This window comes from Oncorhynchus masou, chromosome 5 (assembly GCF_036934945.1).
Source record: "Oncorhynchus masou masou isolate Uvic2021 chromosome 5, UVic_Omas_1.1, whole genome shotgun sequence".
NCBI classification, from domain to species: Eukaryota; Metazoa; Chordata; class Actinopteri; order Salmoniformes; family Salmonidae; genus Oncorhynchus; species Oncorhynchus masou.
Window position 1 is genome coordinate 12,802,800 of NC_088216.1, and position 21,255 is coordinate 12,824,054.

Below are 21,255 nucleotides of genomic sequence, written 5' to 3' on the forward strand. Positions count from 1 at the left end.
GCCAATGCTAACTAGCGTTAGCGCAATGACAGGAGGTAGAAGGCTAGTTTACACAGTTGTACATTAAGGTCGTTTAACAACATAAAAAAAGTGGTTCCAACCTCAATTCAAGACCATTTGTGAGAAACTACTTCCTAAAAATATATCTTGCATCCTATAGCATATATGTAGGAAGTTGTTTTGAAGTGTTACTGTAACAATAATCTAAACCCTTGGTAGTCTTCAGAAAAGCAGCAGCTCCTTACACATCTATAAGATATAGACGCCATCATCAAACCTGCAGTCGGAGACACAAGAATTAGGAGCATCCCGAATGGAACCCTATTCCCTATATGGTACACTTATTTTGACCAGGACCGGGGTCCATATAGGGAATAGGGGGCCATTTGCAGAACTGTAATGTAGTCACTGAGAGATCACTGGGATATGTAGTCACTGAGAGATCACTGGGATATGTAGTCACTGAGAGGGATCACACTGGGATATGTAGTCACTGAGAGATCACTGGGATATGTAGTCACTCACTGGGATATGAGTCACTCACTGGGATATGTAGTCACATTGGGATATGAGTCATCACTGGGATATGTAGTCACTGAGAGATCACTGGGATATGTAGTCACTGAGAGATCACTGGGATGGGTGACACTGAGAGATCACTGGGATATGTAGTCACTGAGAGATCAGTTCCATCACTGGGATGGGTGACTTGTTGAATCCCTGTTGAAAAAATACACCACAATTTTGGTTGTTAGCATTGATTGACTAAGAAGCAGTTTATTAACATATTTGTTTATTGTTGGTTTTGAAAAGTGACAGCAGCACAATCCTGGGGGATAAATACTGTAGAGGCAGAGAGCAACAGACTGAACAATAAACTATACTATCTGTCTATAGAGATCGCAGGTAGCCTAGCGGTTAGCGTATCTCACAGTATCCCTGACTGAAGGCTGACAAGATGTGCCCATGAGCAAAGCACTTAACCCTAATTTGCTCCAGGGGTGCTGTGCTACTATGGCTGACCCTGTAAAACAACACATTACCGTGTATTTGACAATAAAACATCTTATACTCACCATCGCCACCAGTGGTCTTCCTCCTGTTGTAGTAGAAGAGACCAGCTGCTGCAAAGACCACCCCCAGCACCAGCCCAGATGCCCCGATGGCTATCTTACTCCTCTCAGACTCTGGCAGAGACATGTCTGGGATGAAACATAGTGACATGAATCTAGTTATAGTTACAGTTGTTTGAAAAACAACACATCATTAATTACCTAACTTATCAGAGCTCTTTGCTCCCTTATTTTAATCTTTCCTTACTTCCTTGCTTCCTTATTCCCTTCCCTAAACCATTTCCAGTAACACTCAGTTTGTTCCCTGACTTCCTTGTCCCCTGACTTCCTTACCCCAGTGGAGGATCTTTGGTTCAGTGAAGCTGGTGGGCTCCACCATGCAGGAGATCTTCTCTCCAGGCGTGGGAGTGTACTCCAGGTAGGAGTGGATCTGATAGTGCCAGTCGCCATTGACTAGCTCCTCAGAGGAAGTCATGTTTGAGGTCACTTCCTGTCCATTCCTCAACCAGGTCACCCTGATCTGTTTGGGGTAGAACTCGTAGGCGCTGTACGTCAACATGGAGGGGTGTCTGTCACCGTGGGGCGTCATGGACCTCAAATGAACGGAGGGCTCAACTGAGAGGGGAAAATAATATAATAAAATACTATTCTTTTGTTTTCTACTGCTTGGTGTTTTTCAATGGACAGGTATGGACATGTCCACTAAGGTCGTACGTCTATATACGCGTCAGTTCCCTTTCTATCTTGGGTGTCAATGTGTTCCACCTATAAGCTTTAGTAAGTGTCATTTTAGACGGAGTCAATTGAGGTGCCTCTTGTGTTGTGTCAGACTGATGCCCGAGCTAGTTCTCTTTTATTCCCTCAAAACAAACTCCGCAAGATTCCACCCTGGGATGGTGCGAGTTAGATAAGAACTGCACAGACAGGTTTCTTTCTGGAAGTTCCCTGACTTGTCAAACCCAAACGTAACTCATGTAATAATCAACAAAATGGTGCTTAAAGAAATATTGTAAAATTTATGATGTGAAATCAATTTTTCCTGAAATATCTTTTTTTCCCACCACTGCTCTCCATAGAACTGCTGACCATTGTTGTTTAATCCGGCCTTGTAGGCGAGGGCACCATAATGTTTGCAGAAGAAATGAAGTGAGGTTTGAAACGATGCCAGGCCCACGGCCTTGTAGGCGAGGGCACCATAATGTTTGCAGAAGAAATGAAGTGAGGTTTGAAACGATGCCAGGCCCACGGCCTTGTAGGCGAGGGCACCATAATGTTTGCAGAAGAAATGAAGTGAGGTTTGAAACGATGCCAGGCCCCCACGGCCTTGTAGGCGAGGGCACCACAATGTTTGCAGAAGAAATGAAGTGAGGTTTGAAACGATGCCAGGCGAGGGCACCATAATGTTTGCAGAAGAAATGAAGTGAGGTTTGAAACGATGCCAGGCCCACGGCCTTGTAGGCGAGGGCACCATAATGTTTGCAGAAGAAATGAAGTGAGGTTTGAAACGATGCCAGGCCCACGGCCTTGTTTGCAGAAGAAATGAAGTGAGGTTTGAAACGATGGGCACCATAATGTTTGCAGAAGAAATGAAGTGAGGTTTGAAACGATGCCAGGCCCACGGCCTTGTAGGCACCATAATGTTTGCAGAAGAAATGCACCATTGTAGGTGATAATGTTTGCAGAAGAAATGAAGTGAGGTTTGAAACGATGCCAGGCCCACGGCCTTGTAGGCACCATAATGTTTGCAGAAGAAATGAAGTGAGGTTTGAAACACCATAATGTTTGCAGAAGAAATGAAGTGGCGTTTGAAACGATGCCAGGACCACGAGATCGGCGTTACATTGCTCAGCCTTATGTATCCCAATGGGTGTGTAACCAGTAAATCTATTGAGAGTGCTGTTGTATTCCATGACCTTCGCCAGGTCTGAAATAGCTCTCCAGATGTACTCCACATCGTGTGGATCTTCCCCTCTGTAATAACAAAGGTTGAGGATGGTGATAAAGTGTCCATCTGGTGAGAAAAAAACATGAATGAACCATAGAACATGTAAAAACACATAAAAAACTTTATTTTTTTTAATTAAAACTGAGCACATATTACTTTTTATTGCTTTATGAAATTAATGTAAAAAAACAAAAACATTTCCAAATATATCGCAGAATTTCACAACAGCTACTGCAAAATCAAGCATTTTTTGGCTGCAGAAATCACACAAAAAATTGTGCGAAACCCTGGAGGGACTGAAAAATTGTGAAGACATCCAAACTATGAAATAACACATATGGAGTCATGTAGTAACCCCCCCAAACTATGAAATAACACACATGGAGTCATGTAGTAACCCCCCCAACTATGAAATAACACACATGGAGTCATGTAGTAACCCCCCCAAACTATGAAATAACACATATGGAGTCATGTAGTAACCCCCCAAACTATGAAATAACACATATGGAGTCATGTAGTAACCCCCCAAAAACTATGAAACAAATCAAAATATATTTTATATTTGTGATTTGTCAAACTATGAAATAACACATATGGAGTCTCATGACAAACTTTAACACTATTGGTCATTCTCTCAACCAAACTATGAAATAACACATATGGAATGCCTTATCCCCCCCCCAAACTATGTCTTGAAGGAGTTTCCCCCCCCCCCCCAAACTATGAAATAACCAATGGAGTCATGGCCCCCCCCAAACTAGTCAGCATTAGGGGGACCAAACTCTGAAATAACACGGGGAGTCATGTGGGTCTCCCCAAACTATGAAACAAATCTACATTTTAAAAACTAAAATCCTGTCATTCTAAAAACTAAAATAAAATTCACTAACAAACATGAAATTAACTTTGGAGTTTGTTTTAACCCCCAAAATGTTTAATAGTGTGTCACATTGCTCTGTTCTTTCCCCCAAACTTGAAATAACCTTTTTCTTGTTTCATTGTTTGTAATAACAGAGAGGAGGGATTAATAAAGGACTACCTGTCACGCCCCCCCAGAGACCCTATGTTCTCATATGGTGTTTAGTTCAGACTGTGACTGGGGGTAGTAACCCGCAAACTAAAATAACACATATGACTGAAATAACACATATGGACCAGAGAGCCCTCTGTTCTCTATGGTGTTTAGTTCAGAGTGTGACTGGGGGGTCATGGTCACGCCCCAAACTATGACCAGAGTCATGTAGCCCTCTGTTCTCTATGGTGTTTAGTACAGAGTGTGACTGGGGGTCATACTGTCACCCCCTGAAACAAATCCCTATATTTTCTATTTGTGTTTAGTTCAGAGTGTGACTCATGACAGCTTTACACACTCTGACCAGAGAGAATGCCTTTCCAACAGTCTTGAAGGAGTTCTCTATGGTGTTTAGTTCAGATTGTGACTCTGGGGGGTCTGTCTCCCCTGAAACAAATCTACATTTTCTCTATGGTGTCATTCTAAAATAATAAAAAATGTGACACATGGGATTAACTTTATCTATGTTTTACAATAATGTTAAATTATGTGTCACATTGCTCTGTTCTCTATTTCTTGTTTATTGTTTGTAATGTGACTGGGGGGATTAATAAAGGACTACCTGTCACGCCCTGACCAGAGAGCCCTCTGTTCTCTATGGTGTTTAGTTCAGAGTGTGACTGGGGGGTACTGTCACGCCCTGACCAGAGAGCCCTCTGTTCTCTATGGTGTTTAGTTCAGAGTGTGACTGGGGGGGTACTGTCACGCCCTGACCAGAGAGCCCTCTGTTCTCTATGGTGTTTAGTTCAGAGTGTGACTGGGGGGGTACTGTCACGCCCTGACCAGAGAGCCCTCTGTTCTCTATGGTGTTTAGTTCAGAGTGTGACTGGGGGGGTGCTGTCACGCCCTGACCAGAGAGCCCTCTGTTCTCTATGGTGTTTAGTTCAGAGTGTGACTGGGGGGGGGGGGGGTAAGGTCACGCCCTGACCAGAGAGCCCTCTGTTCTCTATGGTGTTTAGTTCAGAGTGTGACTGGGGGGGTAAGGTCACGCCCTGACCAGAGAGCCCTCTGTTCTCTATGGTGTTTAGTTCAGAGTGTGACTGGGGGGTACTGTCACGCCCTGACCAGAGAGCCCTCTGTTCTCTATGGTGTTTAGTTCAGAGTGTGACTGGGGGGGTACTGTCCCGCCCTGACCAGAGAGCCCTCTGTTCTCTATGGTGTTTAGTTCAGAGTGTGACTGGGGGGGTACTGTCACGCCCTGACCAGAGAGCCCTCTGTTCTCTATGGTGTTTAGTTCAGAGTGTGACTGGGGGGGGGGGAATATCTACTGTCACGCCCTGACCAGAGAGCCCTCTGTTCTCTATGGTGTTTAGTTCAGAGTGTGACTGGGGGGTACTGTCCCGCCCTGACCAGAGAGCCCTCTGTTCTCTATGGTGTTTAGTTCAGAGTGTGACTGGGGGGGTACTGTCACGCCCTGACCAGAGAGCCCTCTGTTCTCTATGGTGTTTAGTTCAGAGTGTGACTGGGGGGGTACTGTCCCGCCCTGACCAGAGAGCCCTCTGTTCTCTATGGTGTTTAGTTCAGAGTGTGACTGGGGGGTACTGTCACACCCTGACCAGAGAGCCCTCTGTTCTCTATGGTGTTTAGTTCAGAGTGTGACTGGGGGGGGTACTGTCACACCCTGACCAGAGAGCCCTCTGTTCTCTATGGTGTTTAGTTCAGAGTGTGACTGGGGGGGTACTGTCACGCCCTGACCAGAGAGCCCTCTGTTCTCTATGGTGTTTAGTTCAGAGCGTGACTAGGGGGGTTTATCTAGTTTTTAGATTTCTAGGTTGGTGGTTTGTGTGGTTCCCAATTAGAGGCCGCTGGTAATCGTTGCCTCTAATTGGGGATCATACAGTGGGGCAAAAAAAAGTATTGAGTCAGCCAAATTGTGCAAGTTCTCCCACTTAAAAAGATGAGAGGCCTGTAATTTTCATCATAGGTACACTTCAACTATGACTGACAAAATGAGAAAAAAAAATCCAGAAAATCACATTGTAGGATTTTTAATGAATTTATTTGCAAATTATGGTGGAAAATAAATATTTGGTCACCTAAAAACAAGCAAGATTTCTGGCTCTCACAGACCTGTAACAACTTCTTTAAGAGGCTCCTCTGTCCTCCACTCGTTACCTGTATTAATGGCACCTGTTTGAACTTGTTATCAGTATAAAAGACACCTGTCCACAACCTCAAACAGTCACACTCCAAACTCCACAATGGCCAAGACCAAAGAGCTGTCAAAGGACACCAGAAACAAAATTGTAGACCTTCACCAGGTTGGGAAGACTGAATCTGCAATAGGTAAGCTGCTTGGTTTGAAGAAATCAACTGTGTGAGCAATTATTAGGAAATGGAAGACATACAAGACCACTGATAATCTCCCTCGATCTTTGGCTCCACGCAAGATCTCACCCTGTGGGGTCAAAATGATCACAAGAACGGTGAGCAAAAATCCCAGAACCACACGGGGGGACCTAGTGAATGACCTGCAGAGAGCTGGGACCTAAGTAACAAAGCCTACCATCAGTAACACACTACGCCGCCAGGGACTCAAATCCTGCAGTGCCAGACGTGTCCCCCTGCTTAAGCCAGTACATGTCCAGACCTGTCTGAAGTTTGCTAGAGAGCATTTGGATGATCCAGAAGAAGATTGGGAGAATGTCATATGGTCAGATGAAACCAAAATATAACTTTTTGGTAAAAACTCAACTCGTCATGTTTGGAGGACAAAGAATGCAGAGTTGCATCCAAAGAACACCATAACTACTGTGAAGCATGGGGGTGGATTTTGAGTGAAAACCTCCTTCCATCAGCAAGGGCATTGAAGATGAAACGTGGGTGGGTCTTTCAGCATGACAATGATCCCAAACACACCGCCCGGGCAACAAAGGAGTGGCTTCGTAAGAAGCATTTCAAGGTCCTGGAGTGGCCTAGCCAGTCTCCAGATCTCAACCCCATAGAGAATCTTTGGAGGGAGTTGAAAGTCCGTGTTGCCCAGCAACAGCCCCAAAACATCACTGCTCTAGAGGAGATCTGCATGGAGGAATGGGCCAAAATACCAGCAACAGTGTGTGAAAACCTTGTGAAGACTTACAGAAAACGTTTGACCTCTGTCATATATAACAAAGTATTGAGATAAACTTTTGTTATTGACCAAATACTTATTTTCCACCATAATTTGCAAATAAATTCATTTTTTTTCTCTCTCTCATTTTGTCTGTCATGAAAATTACAGGCCTCATCTTTTTAAGTGGAAGAACTTGCACAATTAGTGGCTGACAATACTTTTTTGCCCCACCTGTATATAGTGTAACGACCCTGGGTTTATAACTCGCGGAAATCGACCCTGCCACATGAGCATGCTTTGGCGGCACAGTCGATAGCGCGCCGGACCTCGAGCTCGAAGGTCGAGGGTTCGAGACCCCTGCTGTTTCATTACAATATTATAATTACGGCCCTGTGCTGAGCACTTGTTGGCTGCTTTTCCTTCACTCTGTGGTCCAACTCCTCCCAAAATATCTCAATTGGGTTGAGGTTGGGTGATTGTGGAGGCCAGGTCATCTGACGCAGCTCTCCTTCATAGTCAAATAGCCCTTTTCCAGCCTGGAGGTGTGTTGGGTCATTGTCCTGTTCAAAAACAAATGATAGTCCCACTAAGCACAAACCAGATGGATGGTGTATCGCTGCAGAATGCTGTGGTAGCCATGCTGGTTAAGTATGCCTTGAATTGTAAATAAATCACTGATAGTGTCACCAACAAAGCACCATCACACCTCCTCTTCCATGCTTCACAGTGCGGACCACACATGCGGAAATAGTCCGTTCACCTACTCTGCGTCTCACAAAGACACAGCAGTTGGACTCATCAGACCAAAGGACAGATTTCCACTGGTCTTATGTCCATTGCTCGTGTTTCTTGGCCCTAGCAAGTCTCTTCTTATTATTGGTGTCCTTTAGTAATGGTTTCTATGCAGAAATTCGACCATGAAGGCCTGATTTACGCAGTCTCCTCTGAACAATTGTTGTTGAGATGTCTGTTACTTGAACTCCGTGAAGCATTTATTTTGGGCTGCAATTTCTGAGGCTGGTAACTCTAATGAACTCACCCTCTGCAGCAGAAGTAACTCTGGGTCTTCCTTCCTGTGGCGGTCCTCATGAGAGCCAGTTTCATCATAGCTCTTGATGGGTTTTGCGACTGCACTTGAAGAAACTTTCAAAGTTCTTGAAATGTTCCGCATTGACTGACCTTCATGTCTTAAAGTAATTATTTGAGCTGTTCTTGCCATAATATGGACTTGTTCTTTTACCAAATAGGGCTATATTCTGTATACCACCCCTACCCTGTCACAACACAATTGATTGGCTCAAACGCATTAAGAAGGAAAGAAATTCCACAAATTAACTTTTAACAAGGCACACCTGTGAAAATGCTTAAATGATGAAGCATTCCTTTATTTAACCAGGCAAGTCAGTTAAGAACAAATTCTTATTTTCACCTGATGAAGCTTTGGTTAAGAGAATTAACCACTATGAGTTCCAAGAGTGTGCAAAGCTGTCATCAAGGTGAAGGGTGGCTACTTTGAATAATCTCAAATATAAAATATTTGTTGATTTGTGTAACACTTTTTGTTTATGTGGAGGGACCACCAGAGGGCAGGCTGGTCCCAGGATAGTAGCCCAGCCCAGCATGTGAGTCAAGGTGATCAGAGGCTATTATGCACAGCTGATGGTACTAATGACCTATTCTCTTTCCCCTAGGAGAAAGAGGAGGAACCGCTAGTGAGGGGGACTGGAGAAAGAAAAAAGTGTTTGCTTCGCCAAAAGGAGAGGACAAACCTTTCAGAACGGAAAAGGAGAGGACAAACCTTTCAGAGCGGAAAAGGAGAGGACAAACCTTTCAGAAGGAAAAAACCTTTCAGAAAAGGAGGACAAACCTTACAGAGGACAAACAAACTTTCAGAACGGAAAAGGAGAGGACAAACCTTTCAGAAGGGAAAAGGAGAGGACAAACCTTTCAGAAGGGAAAAGGAGAGGACAAACCTTTCAGAAGGGAAAAGGAGAGGACAAACCTTTCAGAACGGAAAAGGAGAGGACAAACCTTTCAGAAGGGAAAAGGAGAGGACAAACCTTTCAGAAGGGAAAAGGAGAGGACAAACCTTTCAGAAGGGAAAAGGAGAGGACAAACCTTTCAGAACGGAAAAGGAGAGGACAAACCTTTCAGAAGGGAAAAGGAGAGGACAAACCTTCAGAAGGGAAAAGGAGAGGACAAACCTTTCAGAAGGGAAAAGGAGAGGACAAACCTTACAGAAGGGAAAAGGAGAGGACAAACCTTTCAGAAGGGAAAAGGAAACAAACCTTTCAGAACGGAAAAGGAGAGGACAAACCTTTCAGAAGGGAAAAGGAGAGGACAAACCTTTCAGAAGGGAAAAGGAGAGGACAAACCTTTCAGAAGGGAAAAGGAGAGGACAAACCTTCAGAAGGGAAAAGGAGAGGACAAACCTTTCAGAAGGGAAAAGGAGAGGACAAACCTTTCAGAAGGAAAAGGAGAGGACAAACCTTTCAGAAGGGAAAAGGAGAGGACAAATTACCTCTGGGGAATGGCCTCCACGTATCCAGACCACCATCCCAAGGGAGCTCTCTACGAACGGATCGTTAAGGCGGTGACACACCTGTGATTTATGTTGTAGTTTAAAGATGCTCACCTTGTGTTCCTTGTTCTTGTAAAGAAGATGTGTGTTTTCTTTGTGAGATCATCCTTGATTTTCTTGGAGTTCTTGAGAAGAATAAATACCTCAATAGAGAACAGAAAATAAGTTATGTTATTTTCCCCTCTCAGTTGAGCCCTCCGTTCATCTGAGGTCCATGACTCCCCACGGTGACAGACACCCCTCCATGTTGACGTGCAGCGCCTACAAGTTCAACCCCAAACAGATCAGGGTGACCTGGTGGAGGAATGGTCAGGAAGTGACCTCAGATGCAACTTCCCCTGAGGACTTGGCCAATGGCAACGGGTACCACCAGATCCATACCTACCTGGAGTACACGCCCATACCCTTAGACAGCATCTCCTGTATGGTGAAGCACGCCAGCTTCACTGAACCAAAGACCTTACACTGGGGTAAGGGAACGAGGCTGTAACGGCACAAGGAATTAAGGGAATGAAGAGATGAGGAAACAAGTAACCACACCGAGTTTGACAGGAATTTACTGGTTTAACAAACTGAGTGATACTGGAATGGCTTAGGGAAGGGGGGGACGACGACAACAAGGAGATTAGGAAATTGGAAACAAGCAGGCAAGAGTGACTCAAAATGGCTAGGGTAAGGGAATAAGGAAGTAAGGAAGCAAACTCAGTGACTGATGGGAATTTCTGTGGTAAGGGAACAAGGAACTAAAGAAATGGGGCAGTGGGGGATCAAACAGCTCATATTCATGTGGTTCACCATTTCAGACATACTTTTATTTCATCCCAGACACAACTCTGCATGATTTAAGTGTGGTTATATGTATGTTAGAGATGTGTTTGCTTTGTGACTGTAACTTGAGCCATTCTAACTCAGAGTCTGAGAGGAGAAAGATAGCCGTCTGGGCTGGTGTTGGGGGTGGTCTTTGGTGCAGTTGGTCTCATGTATTACAACAGGAGGAAGACCACTTGTGGTGAGACATACAATAATCTATCAAAGATATTATAGTTCACTGGTGGTGAGACATACAACAATCTATCAAATATATTATAGTTCACTGGTGGTGAGACATACAATCTATCAAAGATATTATAGTTCACTGGTGGTGAGACATAACAATCTATCAAAGATATTATAGTTCACTGGTGGTGAGACATAACAATCTATCAAAGATATTATAGTTCACTGGTGGTGAGACATACAACAATCTATCAAAGATATTATAGTTCACTGGTGGTGAGACATAACAATCTATCAAAGATATTATAGTTCACTGGTGGTGAGACATAACAATCTATCAAAGATATTATAGTTCACTGGTGGTGAGACATAACAATCTATCAAAGATATTATAGTTCACTGGTGGTGAGACATACAACAATCTATCAAAGATATTATAGTTCACTGGTGGTGAGACATACAACAATCTATCAAAGATATTATAGTTCACTGGTGGTGAGACATACAACAATCTATCAAAGATATTATAGTTCACTGGTGGTGAGACATAACAATCTATCAAAGATATTATAGTTCACTGGTGGTGAGACATAACAATCTATCAAAGATATTATAGTTCACTGGTGGTGAGACATACAATCCTCTGAGATATTACATTGAGGTCTACCTTTTGACCCACAATTGCCTCACAATGACCATGGCACGAAGTTTACCTGTGATAAGTGTGTAACTTTTTAAGCCAAGCCCAGACCAAGTGGATGGGTTGACACATGAAACACAGACGCAGAGAGCCTCCCAGCTGTGGCACAATGCAAGGACGCTGGAGATCACTGCCAGCATAGCACAAACAGTTCCCAGACGCAGCACAACAAACCCAGGAAAATTCTTAAATGAACACTTGCTCCTGACTTTTAGAGGGAATTCTGCCACTTGGTACCGCAACAAGGACAAAGGCACACAACTGATGGAAGGCAGAGGATTTGCTGTGGAGAGAAAAGGCATGGTGGTGCATCCTGGACACCCCTGGTCGGCAGCTGGGATTCTGGATCCTGGAGGTCAAATGTGACCCGAGGCTCCAAATCGAATGTTATTGGTCACATACACATGTTTAGCAGATGTTATTGCAGGTGTATCGAAATGCTTGTGCTTCTAGTTACGACAGTGCAGCAATATCTAACAAGTAATATCTAACAATTCTGTTAAATATACTACCAAGTAGTACATCATTTGGCAATGGCACTGGAACATCTGATCAATAACACTGACATTTTGGGAGTCAACGAATAAAAATTGTTTGCCCGGTCAGTGAGCTGAAAACACCAACCTTCTGTCATAATGTTGTCAGTGACTGTGCAACTGTCGTTGGCGTTTCTTCTCTGGAGCTCTACCGCAGCCTAGTCGTAGGGTTGTGGGTAAGGGTTCTCGACTTGGTCAACAAAGTGGAACGAGCAGACACAATGTCTTGGGTGGTTTCATTCATTTGAGATTTCGCAACCACAATCGCTTAGTCTTCTTCTGCAGTTGGTAGACGATGGAATGTGTACCATGGTGGACGCGTGCATTCTGACCTTTTTAATGGTGTATTAGCTTGAACCAAACAAAAAAAAACAACGTTAACGAAGGTAAAATGTACTATTCAACTAGCGGTTAAGTTAACTAGCTAACTCCGGGAGCAAACATCTGCAATAAGAAGTCTACTTCAAACTGGAAACTGTTCAGAATATTGTGGATTGAGATTCCTGCACATTTTGGAGCCTACGTTATTTTTGACTGTGCGTCCTCATGCCGCTAGATGGCACTTTTGTAATAATGAAGAATAACAATCGATGGGTTAGTTGACAACTGGCAGAAAGCCGTGTGTTGTGATTCTGGATGGCCAGATAGCTAGCAACAATAACAAGAAGCTGCCTTGTGGGGAATCGTATGTGGCTCTTTTCAGCTAGTTATCTAACCAGCAAGTGTAATGATGTATTTGAGAGACAACAAGTGCTCATTGCGCAAATATATTTATCTTTTCAATAAACATTGGAGATGAAATCTAGTTTCCATGTTGTCAACAATCTAAGCCACCCTGTGTGTGTTTTGCCCCATAGTTGCGCAAGCATCAGTTTTGTTTGCTAAACAACCAACCTTATAATTTGAGGCGTAAAACAGAGAGGTATACTGGACCCCCTAAAACATACCACTTCGATACAGCTACGACTAGAAGTGACTTTTCATAACAGGTGCAGACATCGCTGGGGGAAGTAGTTTGGGGCGTCATATTTCCGTCAGGGAACGCCTACTCTGTGAAGTGCACGTGTGCAATAACTCCTTTCGCCTTTGCACTCCTTCGAAACAACGCAATTTTTGGAAACTTTGACAAGGGTAAAGTCTACAAAACTTAGTCCACTCTGTTCGTAACAGTTTATTGTATTGAGAACAGAAAACTGTACTGAGATCAAATGTTTAATCGATGATAAGATTTGCAGAATGTCTGCCAAAATCCATCTCGTTCAATCTCCTCCCATTGCCGGCCACTGGGCTTCCTCTCACTACCATATTTGGTAGTGAGTGGAAACACCAAGCGGATGCTTCACATTTATACATCCGGTGAAATATCTGTTCTATCTGTGCCTTAATGCTCAGTCAGATGTGTTCAGACTGACATGGCTACTCTAGTTGTCATGGTAAAGGTGGGTGTGTGCAGGGGCATAGGCTGATTGGTGGTGGTGCCCATTCTTCCTCTCTATCAGAAGTTGTTTTGTAGCTTGCAAAGTCTACCCCAGTTGCTTTTAATGTTTGATATGAAAGTCTCCCACAGTTGCTTTGAATGTTTGAAATCTTAGTGTAAGAACACTTTTAAAGCATCAAAGGATAAGATGATCCAACTTTCAAAATGAGTCATTTTTGGCAACAGCATTTAACTAGCTAGCTAGGTAGTTGTTTAGCTTGCTAGCACATTCAATCATTCAAACAATAAACAAACGTGTGAGCTACCAGATGTTCTTGTCAAACTGTTAACAGAGTAGCTAGCAAGCAACAATATATGCTAAATCACAGTCTGGAAACCACTTAAGGGCATTTCACCTTTCAGACAAGTCACATGGCCAGGAATCAGATGTATGTGATTTCAAAATGTGGCTTGAAATATCTGATTCCATGTGCTTTTTGTCTGTGCAGACTACAGGGGAAAAAAATCAGATTTGACTCAGCTATATACATAATTTTTTGTATTTGAGTCAAACTTCAAACTGCTACTCTGGCATTGCAGTTGGGTTGGGCATACAACTAGAAAACATTTACTTGACAGGTATAAAATCCGTTCTTCGTTGACTTTGACATGATTAAGGTAACTACTGTGCAGGTGCATGACAGCAATAGCATTTGACATATCAAATATATTTAATTTGGGGCTTTCTGCAGAGACCAAAGCGAATCGGATAACGATCTGATTTCCGGTCAGTTTTGTTGTTACTTGCAAAACAGTCCTTGGTTAAGATTTGAGCAAGATACATTGATCCCAGATCTGCGTTTACCGGCAACCTCCGTGTGCTGGCGACCACGTGTCTGTGCGCTGACCAATGGCAACGCTCCTAGCTATAGCTGAACGAAGCCATGTGAGGATCTGTAAAATGGCGGCGCAGTGGCGTGGAAAAGATGAGCTTATAATCACCGGCAACACGGACTTTCTGACTGCAAACACATTCAATGAGGTACGGCTTTGATACATAATTTTTCTGCATACATGCGGCCAAATAAAAATTACTTGTACCACTTGTCTTTAGCCTTTTTCATACACGAAAAATGCCATTCCAGCACGCGGTGCCTACACGTGGATGTGAACGGCTAGTAGTAGCTAACATTAGCTGCGAATCGCATGGTGGCATGGGAAAATAACTGCTGGTGACACAAGTAGCTAACTACGTTGTCTCCCTTATTTCACGATTTAGTTCGGCATAAAATAATCTTATTGGCTTTCTGCAAAGTAATACCTGTCTAAGTTGCCGTGACAGTAAGTTGAATGTGCTATAATTCAGTAGGGAGTCAGCAAAGTTTCTTCTCTACTCGGAAAAAGCGATGCTCCGTCTGCTGCTAACGTTCATAGTTGCTGGACTCGCACACCTTCTAAAGACTGGTCGTGTTGGTATCCGGAAGCTGGCAACAATGAATTGTCGGTTGGCGTCAATCAAAAGCAAATGATAAGATTAAATTGTTGAGTTTATTCTTTCGAATATTCTGCATTCACGTGGCTGCCGATATGGATATTTAGCAAAGTACTAGAACGAACACACTCACTGTCCCATACATAGCAGACAGGGACACATTACTTTTGTAATGTTGGAACTGGTACGGTCCAAGTGTTGGCATGCTACCTATGTCAACCATGGGTTCATACAAAAGTACATCCAATTCCGCTAAAATGCACCCTTATTTTACTATTTGTTTTTATATAATTGCCTTTGCGTACCACCCATTTCAGTAAACATCCTCCATATATCATTCACACATGTCAAAACTGGTCTCACCCAGGGTCTTGTTTTGTTGAACGAACTATAGCCGCTTTACTCTTGTGGCAAACATGAATGATAAACAGCGTTGTAGCTAGTGTGATTGTATAGGCCTAACATTGACGTTAATAGGAGTGTCAGGCACCTAGTAGCCAACAATGGCCTATTATTTCAACGCTGTCCACCTCTTTGTACTACTGTACTATCCCGCTCAATTAAAATAGATGATGTTTCCTGAGAGGTAATGAGGGATTAGTACATAGAGGCCCTATGGGTTCTGGTCCAAAGTAGTGTACTATATAAGGAATAGGGTGCCATTTGGAATGGACTCAATAATAATAAATAAATAACATTAAGCCACACTTTTCTGTTATCCCCTTTCTGCACATTTTACAATGCTCCCATTGTTACTGTTCACTGTCTGCTCTCATCTCTCACACACGTATTGGTTGGGTGACTCTGAAAAGAACACTGACTGGGAACTCTCCTAAATGGCACCCTACTCCCTATAGTGCACTACTTTTCACCAGAGACCTATGGGCCTTGGTCAAAAGTAGTGCACTGCACTTCATATGTAATAGGATGCCATATGGGATTCAGCTTGTGACTATCACGTTTCTCAAGAAAGCTCCATTTGGATCTGTAAGCCCTGGTCATAAGTAGTGCACTGCATTTGGGAATAGGGTGTCTTTTGGGACGTAGCCCCATAATCATATTATAGACAGACAGTGTCCCAGCAACAACCACCACCACACCCAGGGAGGGGCCTGTTGTTGTCAAGGAGTGAGAGTGCAGACTAGTGTGCTATGGGCTAACTGTCACTTTCTATGACAAGACAACGCATGTCCTTATGATGCGAGACACTTTGTGCTGCTGTTTTTACACCTCGTTGGATAAATCAAACTGAAGTGTGGGAATGACTGTCTGAACATTTCCCTCCTCCGCCCCCGCGTCAGGGCTCTGCTCTTCAACAGTCTGAAAACATGGCATGCACACACACTCGTTCTGATGGGAGGAGGAAGCATACAAACGCAGCCTCAACAAACACTATTGACTAGCAGCTTGTTTTATTGTATTCAGACTGCCCTTTGAGTTATGTTCCTCAAGTGTCTTTCAGTAGAAATGTGTTAACTTTCTCAATCTTTCCTTAATTCCCCCGTCCTTCCTCTTTGCCACTTTCTGTAAATACATTAAAGAAGAATGTGAGAAGGGAGGGACTTTGGACCCTCTCCTCCAATGGGAAAGAGACGAGGAGATGGGAGGCGGGGAAACACAAAGACTTATGATGGAACAACTGTTTCTGTAGGCTGCGTTTACACAGGAGGCCCAATTCAGATATTTTTGCTTTGCTCTTTTGACCAATCAGATCAGATCTTTTTCCCAATAATTGGGCAGCCTATTTGCCTGACTCGTGATTGAACTTGTTCTCACTTTTTGATCTTGTTGCTTGTTACAGGCTGTCCTGGGTAAAGGGGAAGTCAGTGATCTGGAAATGGACACTCACTCCTGCCTGGACCCTTCCATCCTGGCCATGTTTGAAGACTCCGCCGTAGCTGCAGAGGTCAGCATCAGGACACAATGTTGTGCAACATTCAGATATACTGGGGTGTATTCATTATGCTGAAATAAAAGAAGGCAAATGAAACAGGGAGGGAACTTCCTGAATTTGTCCAATAGAAACTCTAATTTTGTTGTTTGCTACAGTTTGGGTCTTAAACGGCTTCTGTAATGAATACTCCCCTGATGTAGACCCTGTTCCCATCCGACACAGGTTCTACATCAGTGGTTCCCAAACTTCAGGTCGGGACCCAATCTGGGGTCCCCTGAGAACATTTGTGTTCTTGTCAAACAAATTAAGATTTTTTTTAAATCTTAAAATGGATATAGAGTACAACATTTTAGTGTCAACTAAGGGCCTTTTACACTATTAGAATGCCCTTTCATGTCATTATTATGGGTTGGGACAGCCTGCGGGGCATAAAGTGGAGGAAATATCGACACACAGCGTTAACTAGGGAATATCATGTTTCCAAGTGGGGCCCCCTGCATTTTCTAGTGCCAATTTGGAGTCGTGTGCAGAAAAACTCCTGGTTTACATGAACTTGTCCAATTAGAAACACTCTGCCTGTTCCTCTGCAACTATTGTTTCCCGTCACAGAAATGAGAGATGCCATTTGTACTATTTTTAAATTAATTCCATTTATTTCATTTTTTCTTTTAGACTAGGAGCAGACTGGATGAGGAGAGTGAGTCCACGTTGTTGACAGCTCTAACAGAGATCCTGGACAGTGTTGACGATGAGACCCTGTCCCCCTTTGACACCCTGCCTGACACTGGCCTCTTCTCTGACCAGAGGCTACGGGACAACTCCCCGGTGGGTACAAACCAAGTGTGGGTCTGTGTGTGTGATTCAGAATTAATTAAGAGTAACCAGCAGTCCTGCTCTGAGACGCTGTGTGAAAACAGTCCCAGGTGTTCTTGGTAACCAGCAGTCCTGCTCTGAGACGCTGTGTGAAAACAGTCCCAGGTGTTCTTGGTAACCAGCAGTCCTGCTCTGAGACGCTGTGTGAAAACAGTCCCAGGTGTTCTTGGTAACCAGCAGTCCTGCTCTGAGACGCTGTGTGAAAACAGTCCCAGGTGTTCTTGGTAACCAGCGGTCCTGCTCTGAGACGCTGTGTGAAAACAGTCCCAGGTGTTCTTGATTTGATGAGAATCAGGGGTACTGCTCTGAGACGCTGTGTGAAAACAGTCCCAGGTGTTCTTGGTAACCAGCAGTCCTGCTCTGAGACGGTGTGTGAAAACAGTCCCAGGTGTTCTTGATTTGATGAGAATCAGGGGTACTGCTCTGAGACGCTGTGTGAAAACAGTCCCAGGTGTTCTTGGTAACCAGCAGTCCTGCTCTGAGACGCTGTGTGAAAACAGTCCCAGGTGTTCTTGGTAACCAGCAGTCCTGCTCTGAGACGCTGTGTGAAAACAGTCCCAGGTGTTCTTGGTAACCAGCAGTCCTGCTCTGAGACGCTGTGTGAAAACAGTCCCAGGTGTTCTTGGTAACCAGCAGTCCTTGGCTCTGAGACGCTGTGTGAAAACAGTCCCAGGTGTTCTTGGTAACCAGCGGTCCTGCTCTGAGACGCTGTGTGAAAACAGTCCCAGGTGTTCTTGGTAACCAGCAGTCCTGCTCTGAGACGCTGTGTGAAAACAGTCCCAGGTGTTCTTGGTAACCAGCAGTCCTGCTCTGAGACGCTGTGTGAAAACAGTCCCAGGTGTTCTTGGTAACCAGCGGTCCTGCTCTGAGACGCTGTGTGAAAACAGTCCCAGGTGTTCTTGATTTGATGAGAATCAGGGGTACTGCTCTGAGACGCTGTGTGAAAACAGTCCCAGGTGTTCTTGGTAACCAGCAGTCCGGCTCTGAGACGCTGTGTGAAAACAGTCCCAGGTGTTCTTGGTAACCAGCGGTCCTGCAGTCAGTCCCAGGTGTTCTTGGTAACCAGGAGTCCTGCTCTGAGACGCTGTGTGAAAACAGTCCCAGGTGTTCTTGGTAACCAGCAGTCCTGCTCTGAGACGCTGTGTGAAAACAGTCCCAGGTGTTCTTGGTAACCAGCGGTCCTGCTCTGAGACGCTGTGTGAAAACAGTCCCAGGTGTTCTTGATTTGATGAGAGGGGTACTGCTCTGAGACGCTGTGTGAAAACAGTCCCAGGTGTTCTTGGTAACCAGCAGTCCTGCTCTGAGACGCTGTGTGAAAACAGTCCCAGGTGTTCTTGGTAACCAGCAGTCCTGCTCTGTAAAAACAGTCCCAGGTGTTCAGGTAACCAGCAGTGCTCTGAGACGCTGTGTGAAAACAGTCCCAGGTGTTCTTGGTAACCAGCAGTCCTGCTCTGAGACGCTGTGTGAAAATAGAAAGGTGTTCTTGATTTGATGAGAATCAGGGGTACTGCTCTGAGACGTCTGTTCTTGGTAACCAGTGAAAACAGTCCCAGGTGTTCTTGGTAACCAGCGTCCTGCTCTGAGACGCTGTGTGAAAACAGTCCCAGGTGTTCTTGGTAACCAGCAGTCCTGCTCTGAGACGCTGTGTGAAAACAGTCCCAGGTGTTCTTGGTAACCAGCAGTCCTGCTCTGAGACGCTGTGTGAAAACAGTCCCAGGTGTTCTTGGTAACCAGCAGTCCTGCTCTGAGACGCTGTGTGAAAACAGTCCCAGGTGTTCTTGGTAACCAGCAGTCCTGCTCTGAGACGCTGTGTGAAAACAGTCCCAGGTGTTCTTGATTTGATGAGAATCAGGGTACTGCTCTGAGACGCTGTGTGAAAACAGTCCCAGGTGTTCTTGGTAACCAGCAGTCCTGCTCTGAGACCCAGCTGTGTGAAAACAGTCCCAGGTGTTCTTGGTAACCAGCAGTCCTGCTCTGAGACGCTGTGTGAAAACAGTCCCAGGTGTTCTTGGTAACCAGCAGTCCTGCTCTGAGACGCTGTGAAAACAGTCCCAGGTGTTCTTGGAAAACAGTCCCAGGTGTTCTTGGTAAACCAGCAGTCCTGCTCTGAGACGCTGTGTGAAAACAGTCCCAGGTGTTCTTGGTAACCAGCGGTCCTGCTCTGAGACGCTGTGTGAAAACAGTCCCAGGTGTTCTTGGTAACCAGCAGTCCTGCTCTGAGACGCTGTGTGAAAACAGTCCCAGGTGTTCTTGGTAACCAGCAGTCCTGCTCTGAGACGCTGTGTGAAAACAGTCCCAGGTGTTCTTGGTAACCAGCAGTCCTGCTCTGAGACGCTGTGTGAAAACAGTCCCAGGTGTTCTTGATTTGATGAGAATCAGGGGTACTGCTCTGAGACGCTGTGTGAAAACAGTCCCAGGTGTTCTTGGTAACCAGCAGTCCTGCTCTGAGACGCTGTGTGAAAACAGTCCCAGGTGTTCTTGGTAACAGCGGTCCTGCTCTGAGACGCTGCTGTGAAAACAGTCCCAGGTGTTCTTGGATGTGTGAACCAGCAGTCCTGCTCTGAGACGCTGTGTGAAAACAGTCCCAGGTGTTCTTGGTAACCAGCAGTCCTGCTCTGAGACGCTGTGTGAAAACAGTCCCAGGTGTTCTTGGTAACCAGCGGTCCTGCTCTGAGACGCTGTGTGAAAACAGTCCCAGGTGTTCTTGATTTGATGAGAATCAGGGGTACTGCTCTGAGACGCTGTGTGAAAACAGTCCCAGGTGTTCTTGGTAACCAGCAGTCCTGTCTGAAAAAACAGTCCCAGGTGTTCTTGCAGTCCTGCTCTGAGACGCTGTGTGAAAACAGTCCCAGGTGTTCTTGATCAGGGTGCTCTGAGACGCTGTGTGAAAACAGTCCCAGGTGTTCTTGGTAACCAGCAGTCCTGCTCTGAGACTGCTCTGAACCAGCAGTCCTGCTCTCCCAGGTGTTCTTGGTAACCAGCTGTGTGAAAACAGTCCCAGGTGTTCTTGATTTGATGACCAGGGGTCCTGCTCTGAGAGACGCTGTGTGAAAACAGTCCCAGGTGTTCTTGGTAACCAGCAGTCCTGCTCTGAGACGCTGTGTGAAAACAGTCCCAGGTGTTCTTGGTAACCAGCAGTCCTGCTCTGAGACGCTGTGTGAAAACAGTCCCAGGTGTTCTTGGTAACCAGCAGTCCTGCTCTGAGACTGTGTGAAAACAGTCCCAGTGTTCCAGGTCCTTCTTGAGACGCTGTGTGAAAACAGTCCCAGGTGTTCTTGATTTGATGAAATCAGCAGTACTGCTCTGAGACGCTGTGTGAAAACAGTCCCAGGTGTTCTTGGTAACCAGCAGTCCTGCTCTGAGACGCTGTGTGAAAACAGTCCCAGGTGTTCTTGATTTGATGAGAATCAGGGGTCTGCTCTGAGACGCTGTGTGAAAACAGTCCCAGGTGTTCTTGGTAACCAAAACAGTCAGGTGTTCTTGGTCCTGCTCTGAGACGCTGTGTGAAAACAGTCCCAGGTGTTCTTGGTAACCAGCAGTCCTGCTCTGAGACGTCCCAGGTGTGTAAAAACAGTCCCAGGTGTTCTTGATTTGATGAGAATCAGGGGTACTGCTCTGAAA

At 44.9% G+C, this 21,255-nt stretch overlaps 2 protein-coding genes across 2 annotated transcripts in view; one reads left to right on the forward strand and one right to left on the reverse strand.

Moving 5' to 3' along the window:
• Positions 1-249: 249 nt before the first annotated feature.
• LOC135528205 (rano class II histocompatibility antigen, A beta chain-like) lies at positions 250-6,524 on the reverse strand (the record flags this gene model as incomplete). The annotated part of the gene is made up of 5 exons (XM_064957130.1): positions 250-277; positions 1,064-1,202; positions 1,407-1,722; positions 2,846-3,084; positions 6,491-6,524. Coding segments are annotated over 5 exons (756 nt in total), but the record flags the coding sequence as incomplete, so codon positions are not given.
• Positions 6,525-14,077: 7,553 nt separating this feature from the next.
• LOC135528212 (peroxisome proliferator-activated receptor gamma coactivator-related protein 1-like) overlaps positions 14,078-21,255 on the forward strand; it is a 29,792-nt gene continuing 22,614 nt past the window's right edge. The window contains exons 1-3 of the mRNA XM_064957144.1: positions 14,078-14,417; positions 16,669-16,773; positions 17,434-17,586. Of these exons, the coding sequence (XP_064813216.1) occupies positions 14,286-14,417; positions 16,669-16,773; positions 17,434-17,586 (390 nt within the window). The 5' untranslated portion in view covers positions 14,078-14,285. The remainder of the gene's footprint in view (positions 14,418-16,668; positions 16,774-17,433; positions 17,587-21,255) is intronic.